The sequence below is a fragment of the Coffea arabica genome, chromosome 11c (genome assembly GCF_036785885.1).
Source record: "Coffea arabica cultivar ET-39 chromosome 11c, Coffea Arabica ET-39 HiFi, whole genome shotgun sequence".
In the NCBI taxonomy this organism is placed as follows: domain Eukaryota; kingdom Viridiplantae; phylum Streptophyta; class Magnoliopsida; order Gentianales; family Rubiaceae; genus Coffea; species Coffea arabica.
Genome location: NC_092330.1, coordinates 9,192,822 through 9,218,575, shown reverse-complemented (window position 1 = coordinate 9,218,575; position 25,754 = coordinate 9,192,822). Strand labels below are relative to the sequence as shown.

The 25,754-nt window shown below is 35.3% G+C and overlaps 1 protein-coding gene across 2 annotated transcripts in view; it reads left to right on the top strand.

Moving 5' to 3' along the window:
- The first annotated feature begins 8,334 nt into the window (after positions 1-8,334).
- The window catches only part of LOC140017006 (uncharacterized), a 74,039-nt gene continuing 56,619 nt past the window's right edge, over positions 8,335-25,754 (top strand). The window contains exons 1-2 of one of the 2 annotated variants that reach the window (XM_072071346.1): positions 8,335-8,927; positions 11,363-13,798. In XM_072071346.1, coding sequence (XP_071927447.1) covers positions 13,769-13,798 — 30 coding nt within the window. In that variant the 5' untranslated portion in view covers positions 8,335-8,927; positions 11,363-13,768. Of the gene's footprint in view, positions 8,928-10,794; positions 13,799-25,754 lie in introns of both variants that reach the window. The other variant, XM_072071345.1, reaches the window with a different exon arrangement.

Sequence of the window (25,754 nt, the reverse complement as noted above, 5' to 3'; positions counted from 1 at the left end):
AAAGGATACAATAAGGCACTAATAGGACTACGAGATTTTGATCACTTTTCGAACAACTTCATAGACAAGTATCGAAGATTGAAGTAAGACATGAAAAACTTTATATCAAGGAATAAAGTCCCCGTATCTGGTTGTAATTGGAATTAATGGTAGTGATTTTATGGAGACTTAAGAACTCACCCATGTTTGGCAGAGAATAGCTAAGATTTATATTTCGGGGTGACCTATAAACAAAAGAATGAAAGAATAATCTGGCTCGAACTTCCATTATGCATAGCTACTCTTTTGATCCTTTGATTTGCTTGGCAGGTTAGCATTTGACTTAAGCCAACTAGTAAGATGACAACTTTGGAAGAAATGCGTAAGGAATTGGACCTTCTTCGAAATGAGGTAGAATTTCAAAGAAAATTGGCTGACTACTGGGAAGGATGGTGGAAACAAGAATATGCAAAGAAAATTGAATTACTACGCCAGAATGTAGAATTAGAGAAGAAATGCAAAGAAAATCCTCGAACTGGCCAAGCCGCCACTTCTCATGCAAATTGTGGATACTGCGGCAAGGTTAACCACGTTGAGGTCGAGTGCTGGATGAAGCAAAGAAAGTGTTTAGGGGGCAGCAGTACCAAGCATAAGATTTCGGATTGCCCTAGAGCTTTTAAAAAGAGGAAGTACTCAATAGCCAACTAGGTCCACCGCAAAGCGATCAAGTGCCAGATGGGAGTAATTAGTACTAATGGCTATGAACGGGGTCCTAGTAGTGAAGGTTTCACAGATTGAGATGGTTTGACTTCACTTGAGGAATAGAGGTTGTAGTTTTACCCTAGACTAGGCTAGCACCTTTGGAGGTTGTGATCTTTTGAAAAAGAGAAAAGTCTTTTGTTGTTTTGTATCCTGGTAACTTGACATGTTTTGTTACAATCCTGTCGTTTCTCCTTTTCCTTTTGAGAGGATTTGATAAACCTCTTCCAACTAGATGTAATTATTATGATCTTTATGACTCATGAAAATTTACGTAGCTTTTAATTGTTTTTATGACTTACACGTATGTTTAAATCCTGCCCCACGCCCTTAGAATTATAATAAGACACGAATGGTATTGGATGTGATCGAGATTTTGCTTGAGAATATAGACCACCTGAGGTCTTGATAGTGACTAGAGATCGGGACCGAAGTAAGGACTTAGCGTTGAAATGGGATTCAATGTTTGAAATGCCAATTTGAGATATTAAAATTGGTGGATTTGAGTTAGTGAAAGGAAATAATTAATGGATTCAATGTGCCTAACGATTAAGGACTAGATATCGTATTTGGAATGAAGGCTAGAAGCTATGTATTTATAGATTATAGAGTCTGGAGCGATGTGACCATTAAGAACAACTACCCTTTTGTCTTACATGGATAAGAATTCGATAATTTGTAAGGAGTCGTGATCCTATTTAAGTTGGATTTAAAGTAGAGATATTACCCATTTGGGAACCCTAGGAACTAATGTGGTTAATACCGCTTTCAAATTAAGACATGGACACTCTAAAATTTTCGATACACCCTTCGAGTTGACAGATGCAATAGAAGCATTTATGGACCCAAGGTATCGGAGTTAAACCGTATTTGGACAAATCGGTGGAGGCATTTATTGATGATATATCGATATACTCTAGTGTTTGAGAAGGTCATGAAAGACACTTGATGGTAGTTTTACGAACCTCGAGAGAACGCCAACTTTTGTTAAGTTCAATAACTGTGAGTTCGATTGGAAGAAATAGTCTTTCTAAGTTATACAGTATCTAAGGAAGGAATTATTATTGACTCAACTAAAATGAAAGATTGCATAAGAGAAAATGACCAGAAAAGCATATTGAAATTTGGAATTCTCGGAGTTAGCCGAATACTACCTTTGGTTTATCAAGGATTTTTGTAAGAGTGCAAGACTTGACAAACCATTTGAGATTCTAAATGTAAGGGAAAATCTTGAGATGAAGAATGTTAATCGGTGTACATGTGTAGGAGGTAATTTTGTGATTTACACAGATGATTCAAAGGATGGTTTAGAATGTATATTAATAAAACATGATAAGGTGATTGTATATGCCTCTAAGAAGTTAAAATATTACGAGAGGAAGTAGCCAACTCCTGATTGGGAGTAAATAACTACAATATTTGCCTTAAAGAAGTGAAGATATTGCCTATATGAGATAGACATGAGGCCAATTAAGTTGCTCTATGACTCGGAAGTTAAAATGCCTATTGAAGAAAAAAATCAAGGTTTGATTGCTAGTCGAATGAATGGAAATTGTCAAGTATAAGTTGGAAAAACGTAAGTTGGTGATCGATCTGATAGGCTTAACCATGAAGGAAATGATATTTTCTCAGGTGTGAATTTCGAGGACGAAATTCTGTTAAGGAGGGGAGGATGTGAGGACCCGAAAAATTTCTTATTTTTATCGAATATTAATGGTTTAATTAAGTATTTATCCACCTGTTTTCCCCAAATAATTTATTACGACCATTTTAAATCCATTCGTATGGAATAATGTCTTCATTATGCTTTTAAAACGTCCCGTTAACAACTTCAATTTTCAGAGGATTGTTTAGGTGAGAAATAATAAACACGAGTGTTTCAAGGTGATATTATATTCGAGAGTATGATTATCCTGGGAAAATTAAGAACGGACAATAGCAGATTAAGAAAAGTTAATCGAGAATTAAAGGTGAATAAGTTCTAAGTGAGCATATACTACTCATGCGTGGATAGTTTTCCAAAAGATGCATGGATACAAATTTATTGGAGATTTGAGGAGTTAATACTCGACTCATGTGAGAACTCGTAAAACTCCTATTAAAACCCTATTTTGAGCTTATTTAATTATTTACTTGTTCATTTATTCCGAGTATTATTTTCTAGACCTATTGAACCTAATTACGTGGAAATATAGCTTCATTATATTTTTAAAGTGATTTGTTTTAAAAATTAATTTCCGGGAGCGCGTTTAGTGAGAACAGTGAATAGTGCTTGGAAATTTTACCCGATTGAGAGTACAATAGGCTAGGAATATTACAGACTTATACAATGGACCTAAATTAGGTATTTTAACGATTAAATACTCAAGTGATAGTTATTAGTAATATCGTTATAAGGATTTCTTGGAAGTTTCGCGTTATCGCGCTTAAATTGGTGGTACGCGTTTTAACACGCGCAATTTTAATTGAGAGACTTTAGACCCTTATTTTGTGACGAATAAGAGTGAATAATATTTACATGAATATAAGTGCATTAGAGGTTTAGTGTACTAATGAAACAAATGCGAGAGAAATCAAGCCCAAACGCACCCTACGCGCACTATTGAGAGTTGACTTTTGCTCCGTTTTACACCACACAAATGAAGCTTCTCTTGGAAGCTAAAATTGAATCAACTCTCTCTCTCTTCCTCACTAGAGCAGCCGGCCAAAGGGGAGCAAAGAATAACACCCAAGTTCTTCCATTTTCTTCTTCATTTCCCGCACCAAACTTGCACCATTTCACATCAAATTTTCACCACACTTAGCTTGTTACTTGGAGAGTTCATCTAGCTATCAAAGGAGCTCACTTACCACGGTTTTCTTGGAGTTTCAAGGGACCGAAATTCTGCTCTTGTACACCCACCAAAGTAGGTAATGATCCAAAACTCTAATTTTGGCCTATGGAGGTTGTTTTACACTTAGGAGTTTAGATATTCATGTGGGTGGCTTGTTATTGTTGGAAAATTTTGAATGTGGGCTCTATGACCTCTCACTCTTGGGTTGATAGCTGATTTGGTGCTTAATGATGGATTTAATATTGGTTTAGTGCTCAAAATGGTTGATTAATAGTGCATAGCTAGTATAAACTTCAAGGAGTGCATGAAAGAAAAAGTTCCAATTCTGCCCCTATTTTGATCGTGCCCCTTTTGTGAAATTTTGAGGGTTTAATGACTTGTATATGATGTTTATATATTGTATGGATAGTGTACAAAATTTCATGGAAAAATATTGAGGTTTGGTGGTCAAAGGAATTATTTTCGTGAAGCTAGTAAACCTGGAAACTGTTCCCGTAATGCTCAGACCAGCTTTCTTGTTTTGTCCATAACTCTATGCTCCAATGTCGAAATTGAGTGCCATAAGTGGCATTTGAAACTAGACATTCCCAGATTTCCAACGGTATAAAATGAACGTTCTGGTTCCATGTGTGTGAGCCGAACCAACCATTTAATGTTGGTTGTTCTGTTTCTCTGTTTTCCTGGAATGAAATGCGAAAGCTGCGACTTGAGCTCGAATTCGAGCTAGTCGTGTGCTGAATTTCAAAATGATTTCTTCTGTGAAATTATAGCTTTATGGATCTATTTTCTAACGCCATAAACTATGCTCAATTCTGAGTTAAATTGAGTGAGTTGTGATCAAAATATGGAACCTGCCTGCTCTTGAAAACCCTTACTTTTGGACAGAATTGATGCAAGGCTTGGTGTAGACTTGCTAATTGAATTTCTTGGTGTTAATCACCCAAAAATGTTGTTTTGGGATGCCCTTAGACCTTTTCTATGTAAATGGACCATGGTTGAGGTACCCTCTAGGTTAAACATTTTGAAAACGGCAAAACGGAACTTACAAGGCAAATTGCCTTGGAAACTTTGAAACTTTGGTGATTTAGTTCACCAACTTCCCGTGCATATTTATTCATGAAATTTGGTAGAGGAGTAACCCTCATATGGTAGTATGTCCATACCAAATTTGGTGCTATTCCAAAGACGTTTCAATGTTCAATCAAACTTCCAAAGTTCATGATTTAAGCTGAAAAACCCTTGTTTATCAAGGAAATTTTGGTAACTTTGGGTCACCATATATCGGTGCTCAAAACTCCATTTATCATTCTGCTTGTTTTGTTATACTCTTGGATTGTAACTCTAATAGAGTTTAAAATTTCAAAGGCTAGTTCAAATTGAGTGAAATTTGTCGAATTTCCAAAGTTGGCCAAAAACCAACTTAAAACTACCTTGGTAACTCAAGTTACCAACTTTGAGCCAAAATTTGAGTGCCTTCCACTTAGATTCATGGAAAGGTGTCTTCTAGGAAATTTTAGTACTTTGGAAGACGTTTCTAAGGGTGCCAAATTTACCAATTTTTGACTTGTAGAAAATAAGTTATGATTTTTCAAAGATTGCACCAAAAATCGAAAACTTTGGAACTTTCAAAAGAAATCCGCGCGGGAACTATTCTACCAGAATCTGGCCTTGAATCCGGCCAGTTTCTGGCCAAATTAGCGGCCTGATTGGTGATGGGATTTAAAAAAAAAATGGAGGCTAGCCACTACCTCCAACCCGGCCAAGAATCCGACCGGATATCCGGCTAGGTTCCGTCCGGATTGTGACGTGGCCCGCCTCCTTCTGATTCCGATTGTTTGTTTTGCAATCTTTTTACTCGTACTTGCTTCCATCTAATGATTTCAAGAATAAAAATCTGATTTTACTCGAGTCTTGTACCCTTTTGTGAATCCAACTTAAAGACAAACTCAAACGAAATTACCAAAATATTTCCAAACCCTACTCATGTTCAATCTTTCTCACTACTTGGGGACCTGTAGTAATGGTCTAATATTCGTTGTTCAGGCACGCATGAGGACCTTCAAGAGGATCCTACGGTGGAAGTTTGAACTCTCGGTTGAATCTACTTGCTCGCATAACTTGGTGAGTGTCAAGTGTGTGTCTACTTGAATTCTATGGACTTGATTCATGCTTGGCTTGTCGAATTACATGCTTAGCCTCCTTGGTTTTGAAAAAAAAAATGGAGTCGGGTGTGTACTTTATCGCACTCGTTCTCATTTGAAACAAATGACTCATGCTTAACATGATTTACCTAGTTTACACGACTTGAAATACCTGCTTAGACCTGTCGAATGCTTTATTACATGACATGGTGTGCTATGGCTGCATACGTCATTGGAGTGAATCTCCTCGACACTTACATGATACATGGGGGATGCCCAAACTCATAGGCTGACCTTGGGACTCAAGCCGGCATGGGCTTGGTCGGAAACCTTGGGGAGCCATGAGAATCACATGATAAGGTTGATCTATTTGAGAGATCTTGCTTGGCATGCTCGTGGAGTATAGCCTTATAAATGTCGTGCGGGTCTGAAGCGATGTAGGGTGGACGGATGAGAAGTAAGTGGTGATCTACGGTTTGGAAATATCAACCAGGTTGACGGAGAGTCATCGCGAGAAGATATACGAATGAACTGGCAAAGCAAGTGGAACTTAACTCCTGAGAGCTACCATATCCTTGAATTGTTTCTGTTTACATTTCGTTGGCTTTATGAATTACTTGTAATTTATCACTTGAACTGTTATTTGGGCTTGTTACCTAAACAACGTGCTTGCATGTGTGTTCTTGGCCTCACGAGCATTTTGCTCACCCTGTAAATTTGTTTTCCTTAACAGGATTGGACTTGGAGAAATGTTGGAGAAGCCCCTCTTGGCGTACTCTTGTAAATTTAGTGTATCTGGACCTACCTGAGCTTTTACTCTTAAGTGTAAACTATAGAAGGTAATGGTGATATTAAATTGTCTTGAGGGCGCCTTCCGGTGGTCCACTATCGAGAGAGTGACCTAAGAGAGCATTGGAGAAATGGTCCGATTTGCTGGACTAGGATTTCATGTGAATTTCAAAGGACTTGCTCGAGCCCAAATAGTGGGGTGTTAATAGTGGTCAATCATTGGAAGTGGCTATCCGAGGAAACTAGAGTGATTCGAAGGGATGATCGAGAACTGAGGACAATTGCGGATGTCTAGACTACTAGAATTCCTGAAATTGAAATTGAAAGACTTAAGGAGCGAGGGAGACAAAGGCTCCTAGTGAGAAGCTTCAAAAGCTAAGAACCGACTTGTGAGGAGCTAGTTGTGTGCTGAATTTCAAAATGATTTCTTCTGTGAAATTATAGCTCTATGGATTTATTTTCTAACGCCATAAACCATGCTCAATTCTGAGTTAAATTGAGTGACTTGTGATCAAAATATGGAACCTGCCCTGCTTTTGAAATCCCTTACTTTTGGACAAAATTGATACAAGGCTTGGTGTAGACTTGCTAATTGAATTTTTTCGTGTTAATCTCCCACAAATGTTGTTTTGGGATGCCCTTAGACCTTTTCCATGTAAATGGACCATGGTTGAGGTACCCTCTAGGTTAAACGTTTTGAAAACGGCAAAACGGAACTTACAAGGCAAATTGCCTTGGAAACTTTGAAACTTTGGTGCTTTAGTTCACCAACTTCCCGTGCATATTTATTCATGAAATTTGGTAGAGGAGTAACCCTCATATGGTAGTATGTCCATACCAAATTTGGTGCTATTCCAAACCCGTTTCAATGTTCAATCAAACTTCCAAAGTTCATGATTTAAGCAGAAAAACCCTTATTTATCAAGGAAATTTTAGTAACTTTGGGTCACCATATCTCGGTGCTCAAAACTCCATTTATCATTCTGCATGTTTTATTATACTCTTGGATTGCAACTCTAATGGAGTTTAAAATTTCAAAGGCTAGTTCAAATCGAGTGAATTTTGCCGAATTTTCAAAGTTGGCCAAAAACCAACTTAAAACTACCTTGGTAACTCAAGTTACCAACTTTGAGCCAAAATTTGAGTGCCTTCCACTTAGATTCATGGAAAGGTATCTTCTAGGAAATTTTAGTACTTTGGAAGATGTTTCCAACGGTACCAAATTTACCAATTTTTGACTTGTAGAAAATAAGTTATGATTTTTCAAAGATTGCACCAAAAATCGAAAACTTTGGAACTTTCAAAAGAAATCCGCGCGGGAACTTTTCTACCAGAATCCGGCCTTGAATCCGGCCAATTTGTGAGAACCCGAGAAAATTATGTGTACACCTTAAAATTATTTTTATTTTATTTACTTTGATATTAGAAAAATTATACATAAACAGTTACGTTAAATGCCTAATTGGACCCCCATAAATTGAGAAGTTAGAAAAAAATAAATAAATTCAACAAGTACATGTCTAATAAGTTTTTTTTAAAGATAAATGTGTCAAAATCAATGTAAGAAATTTTTAAGGTAAATGCAAATTAGAACACACGAAATTTTGGGTCAAGGTATGAGACAATAAAATTACGGACTCGTGGCAAACAAATGAACTAAATTAAAAGACCAAACCAACCTTAGAATTTTGGTTAAATTACCATGCAGCCATCACACACGAGCTATCAGAATTTAGAAGCCAACCGAGAGAAAGGAACACACTTAATTGAACCGAATGCAAGCTCTGTTAGACTAAGCGGTGGAAATGAAACTAGCTGAGATTTGGGGCGGTGAGTGACTCTCATTTGGACAGCTGCCGAAGTGAACCTGCTACCAAAATTGCTGAGTAAGCAGTGACCGAATGAGAGCTGGAATGATCAGCACCGAATGAAGAGGTTTGAGTGGTCGGCTGAGTGAAGGAAATATGTTCATTTCTCTTCTTACCAACCCAGTATTAGAAACCAAACTGAGGGAGAGTTTCGGTCACACCATGCATTTCCAAATACCACCGAGTGAGAGGAAACAGAGAGATTGAGGAAAGAAAGCAAGATAGAGAGAGTGAGAGCAAGACCGAGAGAAACTAAGACATATTGCTCTCATCTCAGTACACAATCAAAAGGGAGAAAAGGAAGCATTTCTGATTTTCTCTTGCTTCCAGTGCAACCGAAAGAGTGAGGAGGAGAGAGTTAGACAGTGTTAGCTGCATTCATCTAGCTTGTGACCTTAGAACGGCGAGCTAAGAGCGAGTACAAAGAGGTGAAACCAGTCTGCAACTCATGCATCAACTGCATCAGTGAGGGAAAAGAGTGAGAGCTGGTGCAATCTGGCGGAACCGAAGCTTAAAAACTGGAGCAGTCTGCAACTGTTGAATTCTAAAGGAAAGAGGTAAAAAAAAAATTGTGCAACAAACTCCTACTTATTTAGTATAATTAAATGCCTAAGCTGCATGTTAAATTTTAACTAGGAAAAATGAGTTTTAGTTGAGGAAACTGAATAGCTGCTCGAAAGAAAAGTAGTTAGGAACCGAGAGGAGTAAGCTGGAAATGATAGAAATAGCTGCTGGAATTCTTTCCACTTCAACCGAGAGAAGGGAGAGAAACTTACCAGGTTTCTTTACGAACTTTGGCTCTAAAAATTCCACCTTGAAACCTGATTTGTTGCATAGTATGTTAGCTGCAGCTTGCATGGAAGATTGGTATACAACTAAAAACACTTTGAAGAGCTTCATGTTGTATAATTAGCTGCTGCATGCGTTTCTTTCAATTTGGCCGAGTAGAAGGCCTGGTTCAGCTATGGTTTCGGCTCCTTGACTGTTCCCTGCAAAACCTTAGCTTCTAAACTGACTTACAGAGTTGAAACCCTGTACTAATGCCTCTAAACTTTAACCAGAAAAACAGGAATGAGTAGGAACTAAACTGAGTGATGAAGGGGGGAACAAGTTCACTGATTGCAGGATGTCGGCCGAGGGAATGAAGCAGAATGTGCTTCTGTCCGGCCATTTTTGACCCTGAAAATGCGAGAAATGGGTATCGATATCTTCATAAGAAATGTAGGTCTATATCTTAGCTTCGAAACGCTATAAAATTTGCCTCAATCCGATAAGCGTAACTCTAGTTATGATCGAAATACCGGAGGATGGCAAAGCTGCCTTTCTCGTTGCCTTTCGTTTTGTTTCCGAATGCACTTTGCTAAGATGCTAGCCGTGAGGAACTAGTTTTAACCAGCATTTCTTCTAATTTCCAACCTGTAAGCTTTTATAAATGATAGCTATGATTGTTCTGAGAATTAACGGCTATGTCCATGAGTAGAGTTAAACTAAGACGATTGAGTGAAAAACTCACGATAGTTATATACGAAAAGTAGCCTCTAATTATTTAATATTGTCTTCACAAATATTTTAAAGGCTATAAAATTTGAGTGACTGGTGTAGTGGAATAAAATCTAATTACCAAATAACCTAGGGATTCATTAATTAAAAAGGGACCAATGGAGTACTTGTAAGCCTTAATTCTAGAATCTTGAGTGGAAAATGATTTAATTCTAAACTAAATATTTTATAAATTATTAACTCGAAAAATACGTATGTATCTTGATTTAAGATAATAAAGTCAAGGAGTTTCGAACTAAATTGGAAAATAAATATTGGGGTATAAATATCGCGTATATTTTGCATTTAGGGTCAAACTTGATTTTAATAGTTTAGACAATAAAATAGAATAAATATTGAATATGTTATAGTTATATTTAAAGTCAAACCTAATTCAAATGATTTAATTGATCAAGTGATATTGTAAGTGTGCATGACTATAAGCCGTGTGTGTACTTTGTCACACCGGCTGAACTGGGCCCCAAAACCCTCTGTTCAACGGACTATTCGAGTTAGAAAAGGGTTTGGTCGGATAGGACGGTAGCTTTGGATAAGTGTTTCGATATGCTCGAGTATTATCACGGAGTAGCAGATTACCAATATTGATATGGTCATCTAAGTGAGGGAAGTGTTTACTGTTTTGGAGGTTATAAGGAGGAGTTCGGCGGAGTGTGTAGTGCATTGAAGTGGCTCTAATGCGAGCACCGTATCCTTTAAAAGTGATTGTTTAGTGAAGTGTTTCCTCAATTGTTTAATGAAAGTGATTGTACAGTGAAATTTGCATTACTTGCTTAATTGTACCGATTTCAGTGTTTATTAAATGTTACTTGCTCGGCAAACCTCACTGGGCTTTAGCTCAACCTTTTAGCTTTGTTTTCCTTATAGGAGTTGGAGATTGAAAAGTGATCCGATAAAATTGGAAAGTTATTTTGGGAAGATCCATCACTATGTGTATATATTGAATCTCCTCGACACTTACATGATACATGGGGACGCCCAAACTCATAGGCCGACCTTGGGACTCGAGCCGGCATGGGATTGGTCGAGAACCTTGGGGAGCCATGAGAATCACATGATAAGCTTGATCTATTTGAGAGATCTTGCTTGGCATACTCGTGGAGTATAGCTTTATAAATGTCGTGCGGGCCCAAAGCGGTGTAGGGTGGACGGATGAGAAGTAAGTGGTGATCTACGGTTTGGAAATATCAACCCGGTTGACGGAGAGTCATCGCGGGAAGATATACGAATGAACTGGCAAAGCAAGTGGAACTTAGCTCCTAAGAGCTACCATATCCTTGAATTGTTTCTGTTTACATTTCGTTGGCTTTATGAATTACTTGTAATTTATCATTTGAACTGTTATTTGGGCTTGTTACCTGAACAACGTGCTTGCATGTGTGTTCTTGGCCTCACGAGCATTTTGCTCACCCTGTAGATTTGTTTTCTTTAACAGGATTGGACTTGGAGAAATGTTGGAGAAACCCCTCTTGGTGTACTCCTGTTTTAGGGTTTCCATTGCACTTTGGGGCTAGACTTGTGATTGATGCATATTTTGAATATTGATGTATTTCGAGGTTCCGATGTAATGATTGGGCAGATGTTGAATATTGATAAGCTTGAATGCTTACGCACTGATTGTATTTATGATATTTAATCGTAACGTCTAGTATTGTATTAAGCTTGGACGGAAATTACTTGAGTCGTGGCGAGAGTTGGGCAGGCGTCCCGCGGATACCCTTTGGTTCGCTTTAGGGAGAAGTAGGGGCGTCACAGTAATTTAAGTACTTAAGTCTGAATTTGCTGAGATTCATTCAATCAAATAAATTTAATAACTTGCTAAATTTGAGAATTGAATTATAAAATTTGATTATATGTATATTATATAGTTTAATACCAATACTATGTTTTACTATTGAATCGCATTAATTCTGTATATATCACTTGTTAATGTTGCTAAAATGAAATGCCAATATGATGAAAAGAGAATTTGCATGTGTATTTATGTATGCAAATGTGTCCTTGAAAAGAAATATTTGTGTTTTTATGTGTATAATAAACAAATTATGTTTGAAAATGTGTTTGACAAAATAACGTGCATATGTGCATGATTATGTGTGTGTGTGTGATTATGTGTGTGAGTCTATATGTATATGTATGAAAGCGTGTGAGGAGAAAGATAGTGTGCGAGAGAGAGAGAGAGAGAGAGAGAGAGAGAGAGAGAGAGAGAGAGAGAGAGTGTGTGTGTGTGTGTGATTGTGTGTGAGATTGTATATGTATATTTATGAAAGTGTGCGAGGAGAGAGAGAGTATGGGTGTGTGCATGAAAATATATCATTATGTGAAATTAAAATAATTTTGAATGAGTAGTATTATCACACTGGTATAAACATTCAGCAAATTAAGTTATCTACCTTTCGGTTAAAATGTTATAAAGAAATTAAGTGGGTCTTAATTATTAGGGATTAGAAAATTTTGTTATCAAACAAACTTAATAGAAAAATCAATTAATGCATTAAATTTAAGTACTTAATGGATTTATCAAAAAATCTGGTCTCAATATTAATAAATTTAAAATTACTGGCCTGAGTTTGGATCATGTGAATCCAACTTAGTCCTTTCCTATTGATATGCTAAGGAAAACCAAGAATGTTTCCCTAAGATTGAGTCTAAAACTAAAGGACAAAAGTTGTCCATAGCTCAAATTCAATAGTATGAAAATGAATAACTAAACAAAATTTTCAAGAAATAACAAGGAAAAAGAAGAAAACTAGGAGGTTGCCTACATAAAATTCATCCGTATGGTGCTTTAGCTTTTAATAAAAGTAATACAATTAAAGGGAAAAGATTTTAGATCCCAAGGTTGTAGATAAAATAAAAATTGATGAGTGGAGACAATATCTGTACGAATTTTACGAGTAAAAAAAAAGTGCAATATGAAAATGTCCAAAGATGAGGACAACCCCTATGGAAAAGTATTAAATTTAAAAATAATAAGTTGCAGAAGGAGACGCAAGACCGTAGGAGTTGATGGATATTAACATATTTGTTTCTTGCACCCTACCATCGCCCGCCCCGCCCCGCGGCGCCCATTTTCCTTACATTAGAAGCAATGACAGAAAAACCTTTGAAAGAATGTAAGGGGCAAAAAATTAAAAGATGATTGCAGGCCAAGAAAATAAGGAGCACATTGATGTCGTAATAACACTTTTTCTTTTAATTTTCTGGGGTCCACTTTTAGCCCAATTCGCGGGACAGGTGGGATGAAAATCCATAAGAGAGGATTCTAGAAAATGTAAAAGGAGAAAGAATTTTGATTGATTAGGGAAATAAAAAAAGATCAAACAATATGTCAAATTTACGCTTTCTTGCTCTTTGGCAGCAGAATCAGTGCCAAAATTTTAGGAGTTTATACTGTAATCTAAATTTATTTCGAGAATCAAGAATCATGGCTAATATTTTGTCAAGAGGGAAGACAAGAAAATGGGCCAAGACTAGGATTGGACCAATACACCTACACCAATCCACTTTTCTTTTTTTCTCTCTCTTTCCCTTGGAGATTGATTCATGTTGCCTTTCTTACTTTCATTGCTGTTAAATAGCCATTTGCAGAAATGATTGTTGCCCAAGTTTCTTTTCCGTGAAATTAATTCATTAGCAAAGTTGAGATACAGATATATAGAAATTAACCACAATTAGATTGTGTAAATATTCTATTACAGCACAAGCCTAAGATTTGGTTCACTATTTATATACGTGGATTACCGCAGCCTACATTCTCTTGTGCCTCATTCGTTGTCTCCCTAGAGCCCTTGAAAACTCTTCTTTCAAGGGTTCTTCCAGAACTTCCGGGCATCCCACCATGAAGTACTCCTTCAAACTTCTTCGTAAGGTAAATAAATAGGATTCAATCTTCTACATGACTTTATGTTGGTTAAGCATGGTTTTAAATGGATGTGCTCGTTATTGAATCGATGCTTTTTTTTTTCTCTGTTCACAGAAATTTCTTAGTTTTAAAAAAGACGAAGTTTGTCTTTTTTGTTTGCTTCTTGAATTGCCATCACTCAATATATTTAGAAGCAGTATATAATATTTTGTATTCAACTTAAAATTATGCTGAACTTTATGATTAGAAACTTTAGCACAATAACTATAGTTTCGTCATAAATCCACCCGTCTTTGTTTTTCCTTTTTTTTCCTTGTCTGAAATCCACCCTTGTCATCAATGCATAAAGTTGGATCTATAATAAATTGTGGTAGTTGGCTTGGTAAATCAGAAAAATCAATTTTCTTGTTCAAAGTTCCGAGTTTTTCTTTTTACTTTCCAATAACAAATTAAATTATAACTTTTTTCCAGTTGCAATAGTGTATAATATTGTTGATCCATTCCACAATCTCTGATCATCATTTTTTCCCCTTTTATTGTATCATGATCCCCCATTGAAGTGTGCAAAGAAGTTCTTGAGCAAAATAAGGATGGCCAAGTCTCGCGCAAGCAAGAATCATAAGGCAAAAGCAGCACCGCCATTGCCTCCGCCCACACCTCGGGCTGCTCCACCGTCTCCACCACATGAAGAAGAGGTTCACGTTCAGGTTCAGGTTCACAATGGAGAACATGAACTGTGCAGGGGCGGAGACTGCAATTGCCTCAGTGAATTTTTTGGCAAACTGTGGACAATCCCGGGAATGAAAAGTGTTGGTGCTGTCAACATGGCAAAGCCAGGAGATCGTATTGATGTGGAAGAATTCTTTGACAAAATAGAGAACTCCAGAACTGGAAAGTATTGAAGTGGTCAGCATGGGGAATTCGGGAGCTCATATGGATGATGAACAGATTCTGCTGCCACTGTCCATGCCTCTAGTTGCTCCACCATCTCTGGCACCAGCTTCACCAAGTGAAGAAGACGATCATCCGGACGATGGACCGGTCGACTGCGATCGCCTCGGAGAATTTATTGACAAACTGTGGACAATTCCAGGGATGCACAACATCGAAACTTTCAATCTGGATAAATCGGGTTTCCAGATTCCTGGTTAATGACCTAAGTGTGTGGTGGCTACTTATGAGAACCCTATTATCTTTATTGATTGGTTTTTCGCATTCTTTTGGTAATAATTTTACTGGTGGATGATTTTTTCGTGGGAAGTTCATTTGCTTTCTTAGGTACTACGTATCACGTTATTGTTTTCTTGGATGAGAATGCAATAAGAGTTTTTACTCACTTTCTTTGGATTTCCTGATGGAGGTTTTCTTAAAATAAATTGATTACTACTTACCTTAATTTTTTCTTGCTTGAAAATGCAATTAGGGTTTTTATCTACTTTATTTGGATTGTAGTGTTTGTTGTTTTATAGCACTTGTTGTTGCCATATTAGGATCTTATGGGTCTTTGTTTTCACACATTATGTTTGGTTTCGTATAACGATTATACCGATTAGCGCGAAGGTCTTTTACTTAAAAAAAAAAAAATGTGCTTAGGCACTTGATATAGGAAAAAAAAAAATTATACCGATTAGCGCTTTCAAAATGATTTAAAATATGTCAGGAAAAAAAAAAGATGATTGTAAATACATATCTTGCCCTCCACCAAACATCACCAAGAAAAAAAAACCACTGTCTTGTTTTTTAATCAATAAAATAACATAAGTAAGCTAAGAATTTTTTTGGGTTCATTTTTGGCTAGGAATATCTTTTCCTTATGAAGGCCAATTTTATTAGTCCTGTCCATGTCTTGTCCATGTTTTTTAATCGTATACTGAGATTTGTAGCGTAGAATGTAAGGATGGGAAGTGTCTAGGAAATGTCTTATTAGTGTTTTTCCTTTGACTAGCTGCTGGCTAATTAAACTTCTTTTTTTCTGATTTTAAATTGTAAATCTTTTCCCTTGCTAAAGTTAACTTTTGTTAGTTAAATTATTTCCCATTTCAATTTCGGTCTCAGTTCTTTCGCCTCATAGACGTTATATCATCATGGCGAATTCTTTTTCATGATGGTATATTGTTTCCTTCACTGGGTCAACACACCTTGGGAATGAAAAAATGACACAAGTAGACTAGTTATACGTATATTTTACACAAATCCTACTTAGGTTATTCAAACTTGATTATAATTGATAAGTGACTAATTTACGTAATAATTGTATGACATTTTATATTATTTTTAGTCACTTTGGGTATATTATTGGAAGAAAATGATTCATTTTGGCTATAATTGGTGAAAAATGCTTTTAAGTGATTAAATGAGGTTTTTATCACTTTTTACGTGGATTTTGTGTATTTTGACAGTTTTGACACATTTTCGTATTTCGGCTATAACTTGAGTTACAATGATCGGATTGAGATGATTCTTGAACCCATTTGAAGATAAGAGATATATCTACAACTTTGGTGAAGACATCCGAATCCAGTTTGAAGGTTTTCAAAATCAAAAAGCCGAATTACATTAGCTAATTTCTGTTGGTCGAAGCTGAAACAGGGCAATGAGCAGACAAGGGTATTTCAGTCATATCTCAGCCTACACAGATCCAAATGAGGTGATTCTTGATGCATTGGAAAGATAACTCAAAAGGCTACAACTTTCGTGTTTTACACATGAGCTGGTTCAGCCTCTAACATCAAGAAAAGATCAGTTGAAGTTGGGCCAAAAACAGAGCAAGTGATCCACACTCGGATCCACTATTCATCCGAACCCTCGGCTGTTTCTGGGTTAGTGGATCCGAGGCACTGTAGCAGCTCGGATCACTGGTCAGAAAAGGCTGCTTTATACGCGTAAAACTCAATTTCACCTCTACCAACTCACATGTGATGCTAGACATGTGAGAAACATTCCCAGCTGTAAAAGGGAGTTGAAAACATCATTTCTTGACCAACCTTTCATCATTAAATAGCCAAATTCATTGCAAAAGGAGTAGAAAAATTCATTGCAAGAGAGAGGATCCAAGAAGAGAGCAAGAGAGACATACGGGAGAAGCTTGAAGTCTGCAGAAATGTAGCTCTTTCATCTTCCTAGTATTAGTTTTGCTTAGTATAGAGTAGTATAGTTCAACCATTCTTGTTTATTATCTAGATTAGGATGAAGATGGAGGATGAAGATGGCAAGGAAGAAAGTTCATGTGACAAGGGTTGTATTCCTTCCAAACTCTTTATCTTTTGTATTTGATTCCAAGTTTAGTTAATATACAAGTTCTGGATTTCGTGTGTAATATGTGTTTTTAAAGTTTAAGCCTTGGGTTTGGTTGAACTTTCTATGATTGTTAGTGTTTATTATTTGGTTATTTGATTGCTATGATTTGAGCAAGTTATTTAGCACTTTGGCTTCTTAAATCATGATTAATCTGGTACCATTAATTGTGATTATCTAAGGTGTTGTTTCTGCAATGAAAATTGAGATTTAACACTAGTTCAAGAAGTGCTAAACATAGGGAGTACACTCACGAAAGTAGAGGTGCACTTATGTGGTTTTTAGTGATTCATTTCATGTAATTTCATTGAAGAAATGAACTTGTAGCTAATTTCATAACCATGAAAATAGGTATGGATTAGTTATGAGTATAGTTGGTTCACTACGAAAGTAGGTTTCACATGTTTAAGGAAATTACACCATAACTAGCCTAAATGTAGTATTCAATGATCCAAATGTAGCACTTGCATGAGTAGTTAGGGATACCACAACCTACGGAGCTTTTATTTGTTATTTTGTATAATTTCAGTAGATTAAATTTCTTATAATTCATTGATAGTCTAAATAATAGAGAAGCTTTAGTAATACCGGTAATTGTTCACTCTTCCCTGTGGGATCGACCCGATATATACCCTAAACTACTAGTTGACCTGTATACTTGCAGTGAACGGGTGTAATTCGGTTTTTTAACTTGTACGTATGTAAAATACCCGTCAAGTTTTTGGCGCCGTTGCCGGGGAAGATTTGGCAATATCGGTGTGAAGAGCAACTTTATTAGTTTAGACATATTATTAGTTACACTGTGAATGTTATTTTCTGTGTTTTATATGTGTATGTGTTTTATCACCTATTCTTCTTACTAATTTTGCTCTTAAGTTGTTTAAAGGCAATTGTAGGTGATGAGAAGGATAGGTCAATTTGGAGGACAATGCTTGAGAAGTGGAAGATTGGAAATGGATGGTTACCAAGTGCAAAGCTCCTTCAACAGAGGTAACCAAGAATTTACTGAATGTATATCTTTTGAAGATGGTTTAAGGTGCTTAAAGGCTAAATTTGATGTTATGATGTTACAAGTTCAAATGGACACAATTATGCATGAAATTGAACAAAGGAGGAATGCTAATGTTTTTAATTCTTATCAAGTGATTTGTGACTTGTGTGGAGGATATCATGCTACTAATACATGTATGCAAGCACAAAATGTGGATTATTATGATGAATTAGAGCATTACAATCCTTGTTTTGATCAATATAGTGCTAATTGGAGCAATTCTCCTGCTTATGGTTGGAATAATCAATGTACTTATAGTGATAATTCATGTTTTTATGATTACCAACCTGAAAGTGTCCAATATGAATCAAAACCATCTTGGGAGTTGGCAATAGAGAAGTTAGCTAATACACCTCTACCTTGGGAGTTAGAAAGTGAACCATTAGCTAATGATTCTAATGCATCTTGGGAGCTAGCTGTAGAAAATTTTTCTAATCAATTTGATTTAGCATTAGAAAAGCTAGCAAATGCAACTTCAGATCGTTTTGATAGGATTGAGGAAAGAATAGATGAATTAGCTTCTCACTTTGGTAGAATACATGAGCAATTGAATGTATTGTGTGAAGTTATTTCTTCTAATAATTTGCAAAATGATCCTAGCATGAATGGTGGGAATGTTGTATGTGAAAATGGGTCGCATCTTGATGAAAATGATGAATCTCAAGTGTGTTTTAATGAGCAAATATCCATTTCACATGATAATATCTTTGGAACTAACTTTGAGCCTCAAGAGGTGAGTTTTAATGGCTCAATTTTCACCCCTCTTGAGGAGTGTATAAAAAGTACAGGTTTTAAAGATATTCCTGCCCAAGATACTTTCATGGCATTTCATTTGGTAAGTTCTCAAGTGGTGCATATTCAAGGTAATATCTATGAAACACTTGGTATAGGTAAGTCACTTTCATTTCTCACATCATTAGATTATGCGGATTTCGCGATAAAGCCACCTTTTAATGATCCACCACGGCCTAAAATGGTGGATTATTCGTTAACTAAACCTCCTTGAAAAATGAGGTGATATAGTCAAGCTAATGACTATAAAGAAGCGCTTGTTGGGAGGCAACCCAACGATTTCTTGTTTTTAGTAAGTTTTGGTTGTTTGATTAATGTTTTTGTGTGTTTTGTAGGTAGCAATGACAAGGAATCATGCGAATTATTTCAAGTGCAAAGGAGTTTATAAGGAGTGGAGACTAATGCGAAAAAGGGAAGCTTAACCTTTATTTTTTGAGTTTTACAATGCTTAATTTTATGTTATGAGGTTAAGTTAGTCATTTGAATGAAGTTGAAGTGCATTCAAGTGTTTAAATGTGTTCATGACCTATTTGCACTCTTTTGAACCATTTGAGCACCATCATGTGCTTTGGAAGTGTCGAGGGGACTATTTAATCCAAGAACTTCAACCCTCAATTTGGATTCTACATGTTTTTTATTTGATTTGAGGTGTTGAGATTCATGTTTAAGTCACTTTCCATGTGTGTAAAGTGTTGAATTGTTCAAAATTTCATTGTAGAGCACGAATTAGAGAGTGTGTTTCAAGTTGGGGCCAAACTGAAAATTGCAGAAATTTCTGCAATAAATGCAGAATCCACGGATCCGAGCTCGGATCCATATGGATCCAAGGCCTCGGATCCACTTCTGCAATCAGAATTTTTTTTTTTTTCCTCTCTTCTTCAACTTACACACGCACTCACACCTAAAACACACACTACTCACTAAACTCACTCTTTTCACCATCCAATCTTCAAACCAAGTATACCAAAACACTCCTTTTTCACTTGAGAGATGATTTCATAGCTAAAAATTCTTCAAAAACAAGTCTAAATTCGGATTTGAGCTTAGCAAGAACAAGGGTTTCAAATTTTTGAACTATCCATTTGAGGCCGAATTGGAGTGAAAATTTTGGGGGTTTCTTCACCATTTGCATCCATAATCATCAACCAACAAGTTTGAGGTAACAAATCTTCACCAAATGTTGTCATTTGAATTTTGCCAATTTTTATTTTTTTTTATTTTTTGGGGCAATTTCGAATTTTTTTCATTTTGTGAAGTTTGGTGCTTTAGATTGTGCTTATTGAACTTATTGATGATTATTGGTGATGTTTAACTCATGAGTTTGTAATTATTTGGTGAATTTTTGCTAAATTTATGCCTAATTTGGCTTGGTGACAAAGTTGCATATTAAGTGGCCAATGTAGCATTTTAATTAGCTTTGTGGGAGTTTATGATATTCATGTGAGTAATTTAGATTACCTAATGAATGAAAAGGGGCTTGGTTGAATAATTTCTTGAATTCTTAGGTAATTCTAAAAGAAAAGGTGAATTGAAGATGACCTTAATTGATGAAATTCATAAATGCGCTTATAATCCTTGTGGTTCAATGGTTTCTAGTATTTCATGAATTCTCAAGAAGGTCATTTATATTTTGGCTTGGTGTGTTCGCCTCCATTTTGAGATTGCTTTTGTACTTGCGGGGATTTGATCATTGATGACAAAATGTATAAATGGAACTTATTTTGTTCATGATTGTGGATTTTTTTGTGTGAAATTAGCTTCCCTTTGCTTTGGATACTAATGCATATATTTGATTAGCAAAGATTAGCTCATTTCATGTTTTTATCCCTTGAACATTGTATGGTTCCACATGCTTGATCATTTTTCCTTTTTCCTTGAATTGCATGATTTTGTTGATTGCAACCTTTTATTTTTAAGAAATTTATTTGTTTTGATTTTGTCTTTTTCAGGGTGCAATAAGTGAACTCTCCACTCTTTCTTAAATACAGTTGGAAATTCATCACTTGGACATGGATTCGGATTGCGCAAGTTCAATTGAGCAGTATTTTCTTTTACTCTTTATTTATTTTCCTTTTCTCACATTGAGGACAATGTGAAGTTTAAGTGTGGGGGAGGAAATTATTGAACTTGCATTTTAAGCCTATGTGATGATATTTTGTGGATTTAAATGCTTAGAAATGTTGGAATTGTGTTTGAAATGTTTGCCATGTGGATAATTTGCTTGAAATTGGGTTTGTTGGCAGGGAGTTTTCATCCATTTATAAGGAGAAACTCTGTGAAATTTTTTCTAAAATCTTTTCCAATATTTCACTATGGCCCAAAAGTTCTTCAAATTCTTGCATTTTCATTCAAAAAGGGCTAATTGTTCCAACCTTATTCTTCCAATTGTTGAAATGTTATATGTATTTTGGAAGGTTTAGCCCTCATTTAACTTGGAAATGGTTATTACGCAATTAGAATTTTTACATTTTAGAAAGTATATTTGGTAAAATGAGGAAAATTATGCCTATGATTTTACATGTTTAATGAGATTTCTTCTCTTTACTTAATTTTGCAATTAAGTGATTGATATAGTCGATAAAGGTTATATTCCTCCTTTGATTATTCTTATATATTTTCTAAAAGGGAATATCTATTTATTGTCCTTTATTTCTGAAAAAGAAAAAAAAAGTAGAAAAAAAAAAGAAAAAAAAAAGAGAAAAGAAAAGAAAGTAAAAATTGTTCTACTCCAATGATTCTCGTACCAAGTAACCGGGGGTTGGCATCTACAAATGTCAACATTCGCGTAAAAAGGTACTTGAATTAAGAGTATGCATTAGCAACTTGAATAAGTGAAATGTTGAGTAACCGGGGATCTTCACCTAAAAGTGTCGATTTTCGCGTAAAAAGGCATTCTCACTATTTAAGTAAATATTAGTATGAATAAATCCCTCTTAGTTATAGAATTTTGAGAAAAAGATGATTATAGGAGGAGGAAAGCTATAAATTGACTATGTGATTTGCTTATTTGTAAAATTAAGTTAGGGTAAGAGATTAAGTTTAACTTGTTGAATTTAGGGTATAATTATCTTTCCTTTACTTGATATTATGAGTATTTAGTGTAAATTGAATAATTGTATAATGATTATTTTCCAAGTCTTGAGGAATTAAATTGGACAAAGTGCATATATTGTTTCACCTCTTGAATCATTTCATTTGATTATGTGTGAATTGCTTGAAGACAAGCAATGATTTAAGTGTGGGGGAGTTTGATAAGTGACTAATTTACGTAATAATTGTATGACATTTTATATTATTTTTAGTCACTTTGGGTATATTATTGGAAGAAAATGATTCATTTTGGCTATAATTGGTGAAAAATGCTTTTAAGTGATTAAATGAGGTTTTTATCACTTTTTACGTGGATTTTGTGTATTTTGACAGTTTTGACACATTTTCGTATTTCGGCTATAACTTGAGTTACAATGATCGGATTGGGATGATTCTTGAACCCATTTGAAGATAAGAGATAGATCTACAACTTTGGTGAAGACATCCGAATCCAGTTTGAAGGTTTTCAAAATCAAAAAGCCGAATTACATTAGCTAATTTCTGTTGGTCGAAGCTGAAACAGGGCAATGAGCAGACAAGGGTATTTCAGTCATATCTCAGCCTACACAGATCCAAATGAGGTGATTCTTGATGCATTGGAAAGATAACTCAAAAGGCTACAACTTTCGTGTTTTACACATGAGCTGGTTCAGCCTCTAACATCAAGAAAAGATCGGTTGAAGTTGGGCCAAAAACAGAGCAAGTGATCCACACTCGGATCCACTATTCATCCGAACCCTCGGCTGTTTCTGGGTTAGTGGATCCGAGGCACTGTAGCAGCTCGGATCACTGGTCAGAAAAGGCTGCTTTATACGCGTAAAACTCAATTTCACCTCCACCAACTCACATGTGATGCTAGACATGTGAGAAACATTCCCAGCTGTAAAAGGGAGTTGAAAACATCATTTCTTGACCAACCTTTCATCATTAAATAGCCAAATTCATTGCAAAAGGAGTAGAAAAATTCATTGCAAGAGAGAGGATCCAAGAAGAGAGCAAGAGAGACATACGGGAGAAGCTTGAAGTCTGCAGAAATGTAGCTCTTTCATCTTCCTAGTATTAGTTTTGCTTAGTATAGAGTAGTATAGTTCAACCATTCTTGTTTATTATCTAGATTAGGATGAAGATGGAGGATGAAGATGGCAAGGAAGAAAGTTCATGTGACAAGGGTTGTATTCCTTCCAAACTCTTTATCTTTTGTATTTGATTCCAAGTTTAGTTAATATACAAGTTCTGGATTTCGTGTGTAATATGTGTTTTTAAAGTTTAAGCCTTGGGTTTGGTTGAACTTTCTATGATTGTTAGTGTTTATTATTTGGTTATTTGATTGCTATGATTTGAGCAAGTTATTTAGCACTTTGGCTTCTTAAATCATGATTAATCTGGTACCATTAATTGTGATTATCTAAGGTGTTGTTTCTGCAATGAAAATTGAGATTTAACACTAGTTCAAGAAGTGCTAAACATAGGGAGTACACTCACGAAAGTAGAGGTGCACTTATGTGGTTTTTAGTGATTCATTTCATGTAATTTCATTGAAGAAATGAACTTGTAGCTAATTTCATAACCATGAAAATAGGTATGGATTAGTTATGAGTATAGTTGGTTCACTACGAAAGTAGGTTTCACATGTTTAAGGAAATTACACCATAACTAGCCTAAATGTAGTATTCAATGATCCAAATGTAGCACTTGCATGAGTAGTTAGGGATACCACAACCTAAGGAGCTTTTATTTGTTATTTTGTATAATTTCAGTAGGTTAAATTTCTTATAATTCATTGATAGTCTAAATAATAGAGAAGCTTTAGTAATACCGGTAATTGTTCACTCTTCCCTGTGGGATCGACCCGATATATACCCTAAACTACTAGTTGACCTGTATACTTGCAGTGAACGGGTGTAATTCGGTTTTTTAACTTGTACGTATGTAAAATACCCGTCAATAATCGTATTCATAGGTGGTAATTTTTGACACGTGCAAATAGGACACAAACATGATCTAAAAATTGAACAAAATATGGTAAAGAACAATTTGTATAAAAAATAGGTCAAAACAAACACGATACACAAATAAAATGAGTTGTAATGGATCAATCCATGGGTTGACATGACTAATTTGTTACTAACATGTTAAAATATTTTTTTAAAAAAATGATACTCGTATTTCCTTCTAAAACTACACCAAAAAAAATAGATAGTTTCACTTGTAAATTTAAAGTTTAAGAACTAAAATAATAAAATTAACCAGGTTTATATAGTATTTTTATAGCATTATTGAAAATCCAAACTCCACAAATCCACGTATACAACTTTTGTGATTTCAATTTTTTGCTTTTTGCTTTCATTCTTCTTTTGTCAAATTCATGAATACGCAATCTCTATGATTTTAAATATTTAATTCCCGCCTTCATCCTTCATCCTCAAATTGCCGAGAACTTTCCTTTGGATCAATTATTTCTTATCTATTCTTCTTTCTTTTGTGATTAAAAATTCTTTTCTAGGCTAATTTAGTACTCTCAACTCATTTTTTTGGAGATATTCTTACATATACTATTCTTCCCTTGCATGATTTTGCCTATTCAATTCTTTGAAAGTTTTTCTTTCTTTGTGAAATAAAAACAAAATTAACTCTTTTTTTTTTTGTATTTTTAATGAGGTGATAATGCATTCAAAACTCATATAGGTAATATTTAATGAAAAGTTACAACTGAAAAGATTAAAAGAAGAACATTTTTTTTTTAAAAGAGACTCATGTTTTACTCTTTACATATAGTGATTTTTATGCAAAATATTAAATGGGTCAAACTGGCTTAAAACACAAAATGACACTCCAATAAGCAGATTTTAATATGAATACGACATGAAAATCAAATATGGCATATATATAAAAGTTTGGACTCGTTTAACATGAACATGGTTATGACAGGACATGAACAAGACCCAACGTGAGTCTAAGTAACTTGGTTCATTTAAACCTCTACTCCTACTATTATACACGAGGAGCCAAGAGCAAGCGTGTGGCAAAGAAATTATATATTATTTATTATACAGCTTCCTAAAAAGTTGTAGCCCAAAAAAATGAAAGGTTTTTTTTCTAACGGGTGTCCATAAGACACTCATTAATATACATAATATTCACCTAATCAATTATGTATATACATATACTAACAATTGTTATCCTCCTCAACTTTTATCTACTTTCCCTCTTTAATCTTATCAACCCTATCTTGCATTTATTTACTTTTTTAAATTAATCTTATATTTTAAAAAAAATATGATATCTGAAAATATATCTTAACAATTGCCCATGGGCACCCGTTGGACAAACCCAAAATGAGATGAAATCCTCAAAAATTTTAAAATGTTAAAAACACGTGGGTTCAAAGTACGAGCTTCAAATTTTCTGTTTGAACTGCTTATCTACATGGATGTCATATTAGTTGTATAATAGTACACACATAAAATATTATTCTACTAATGTACAAGCTTATAGTGCAGTTTTAGATAAACCTCTAGTAATCACAATTGCTATTCCCCATGTTGGCACTGTAATTGTTGAATTGACACCCAAGAGATTTTGGACTTGATAATGCTCTACAAAATTAAATAAAGGTCCCTACATGAAGAATAAGTTTACAGCTCCTAGTTGTGTCGCCAATTAAGTTCCTGCAATCAATAAGAAAATTTAACTAATTTGTATGTCCTCAGGAATTAAAAATGGGAAGTTGCCATG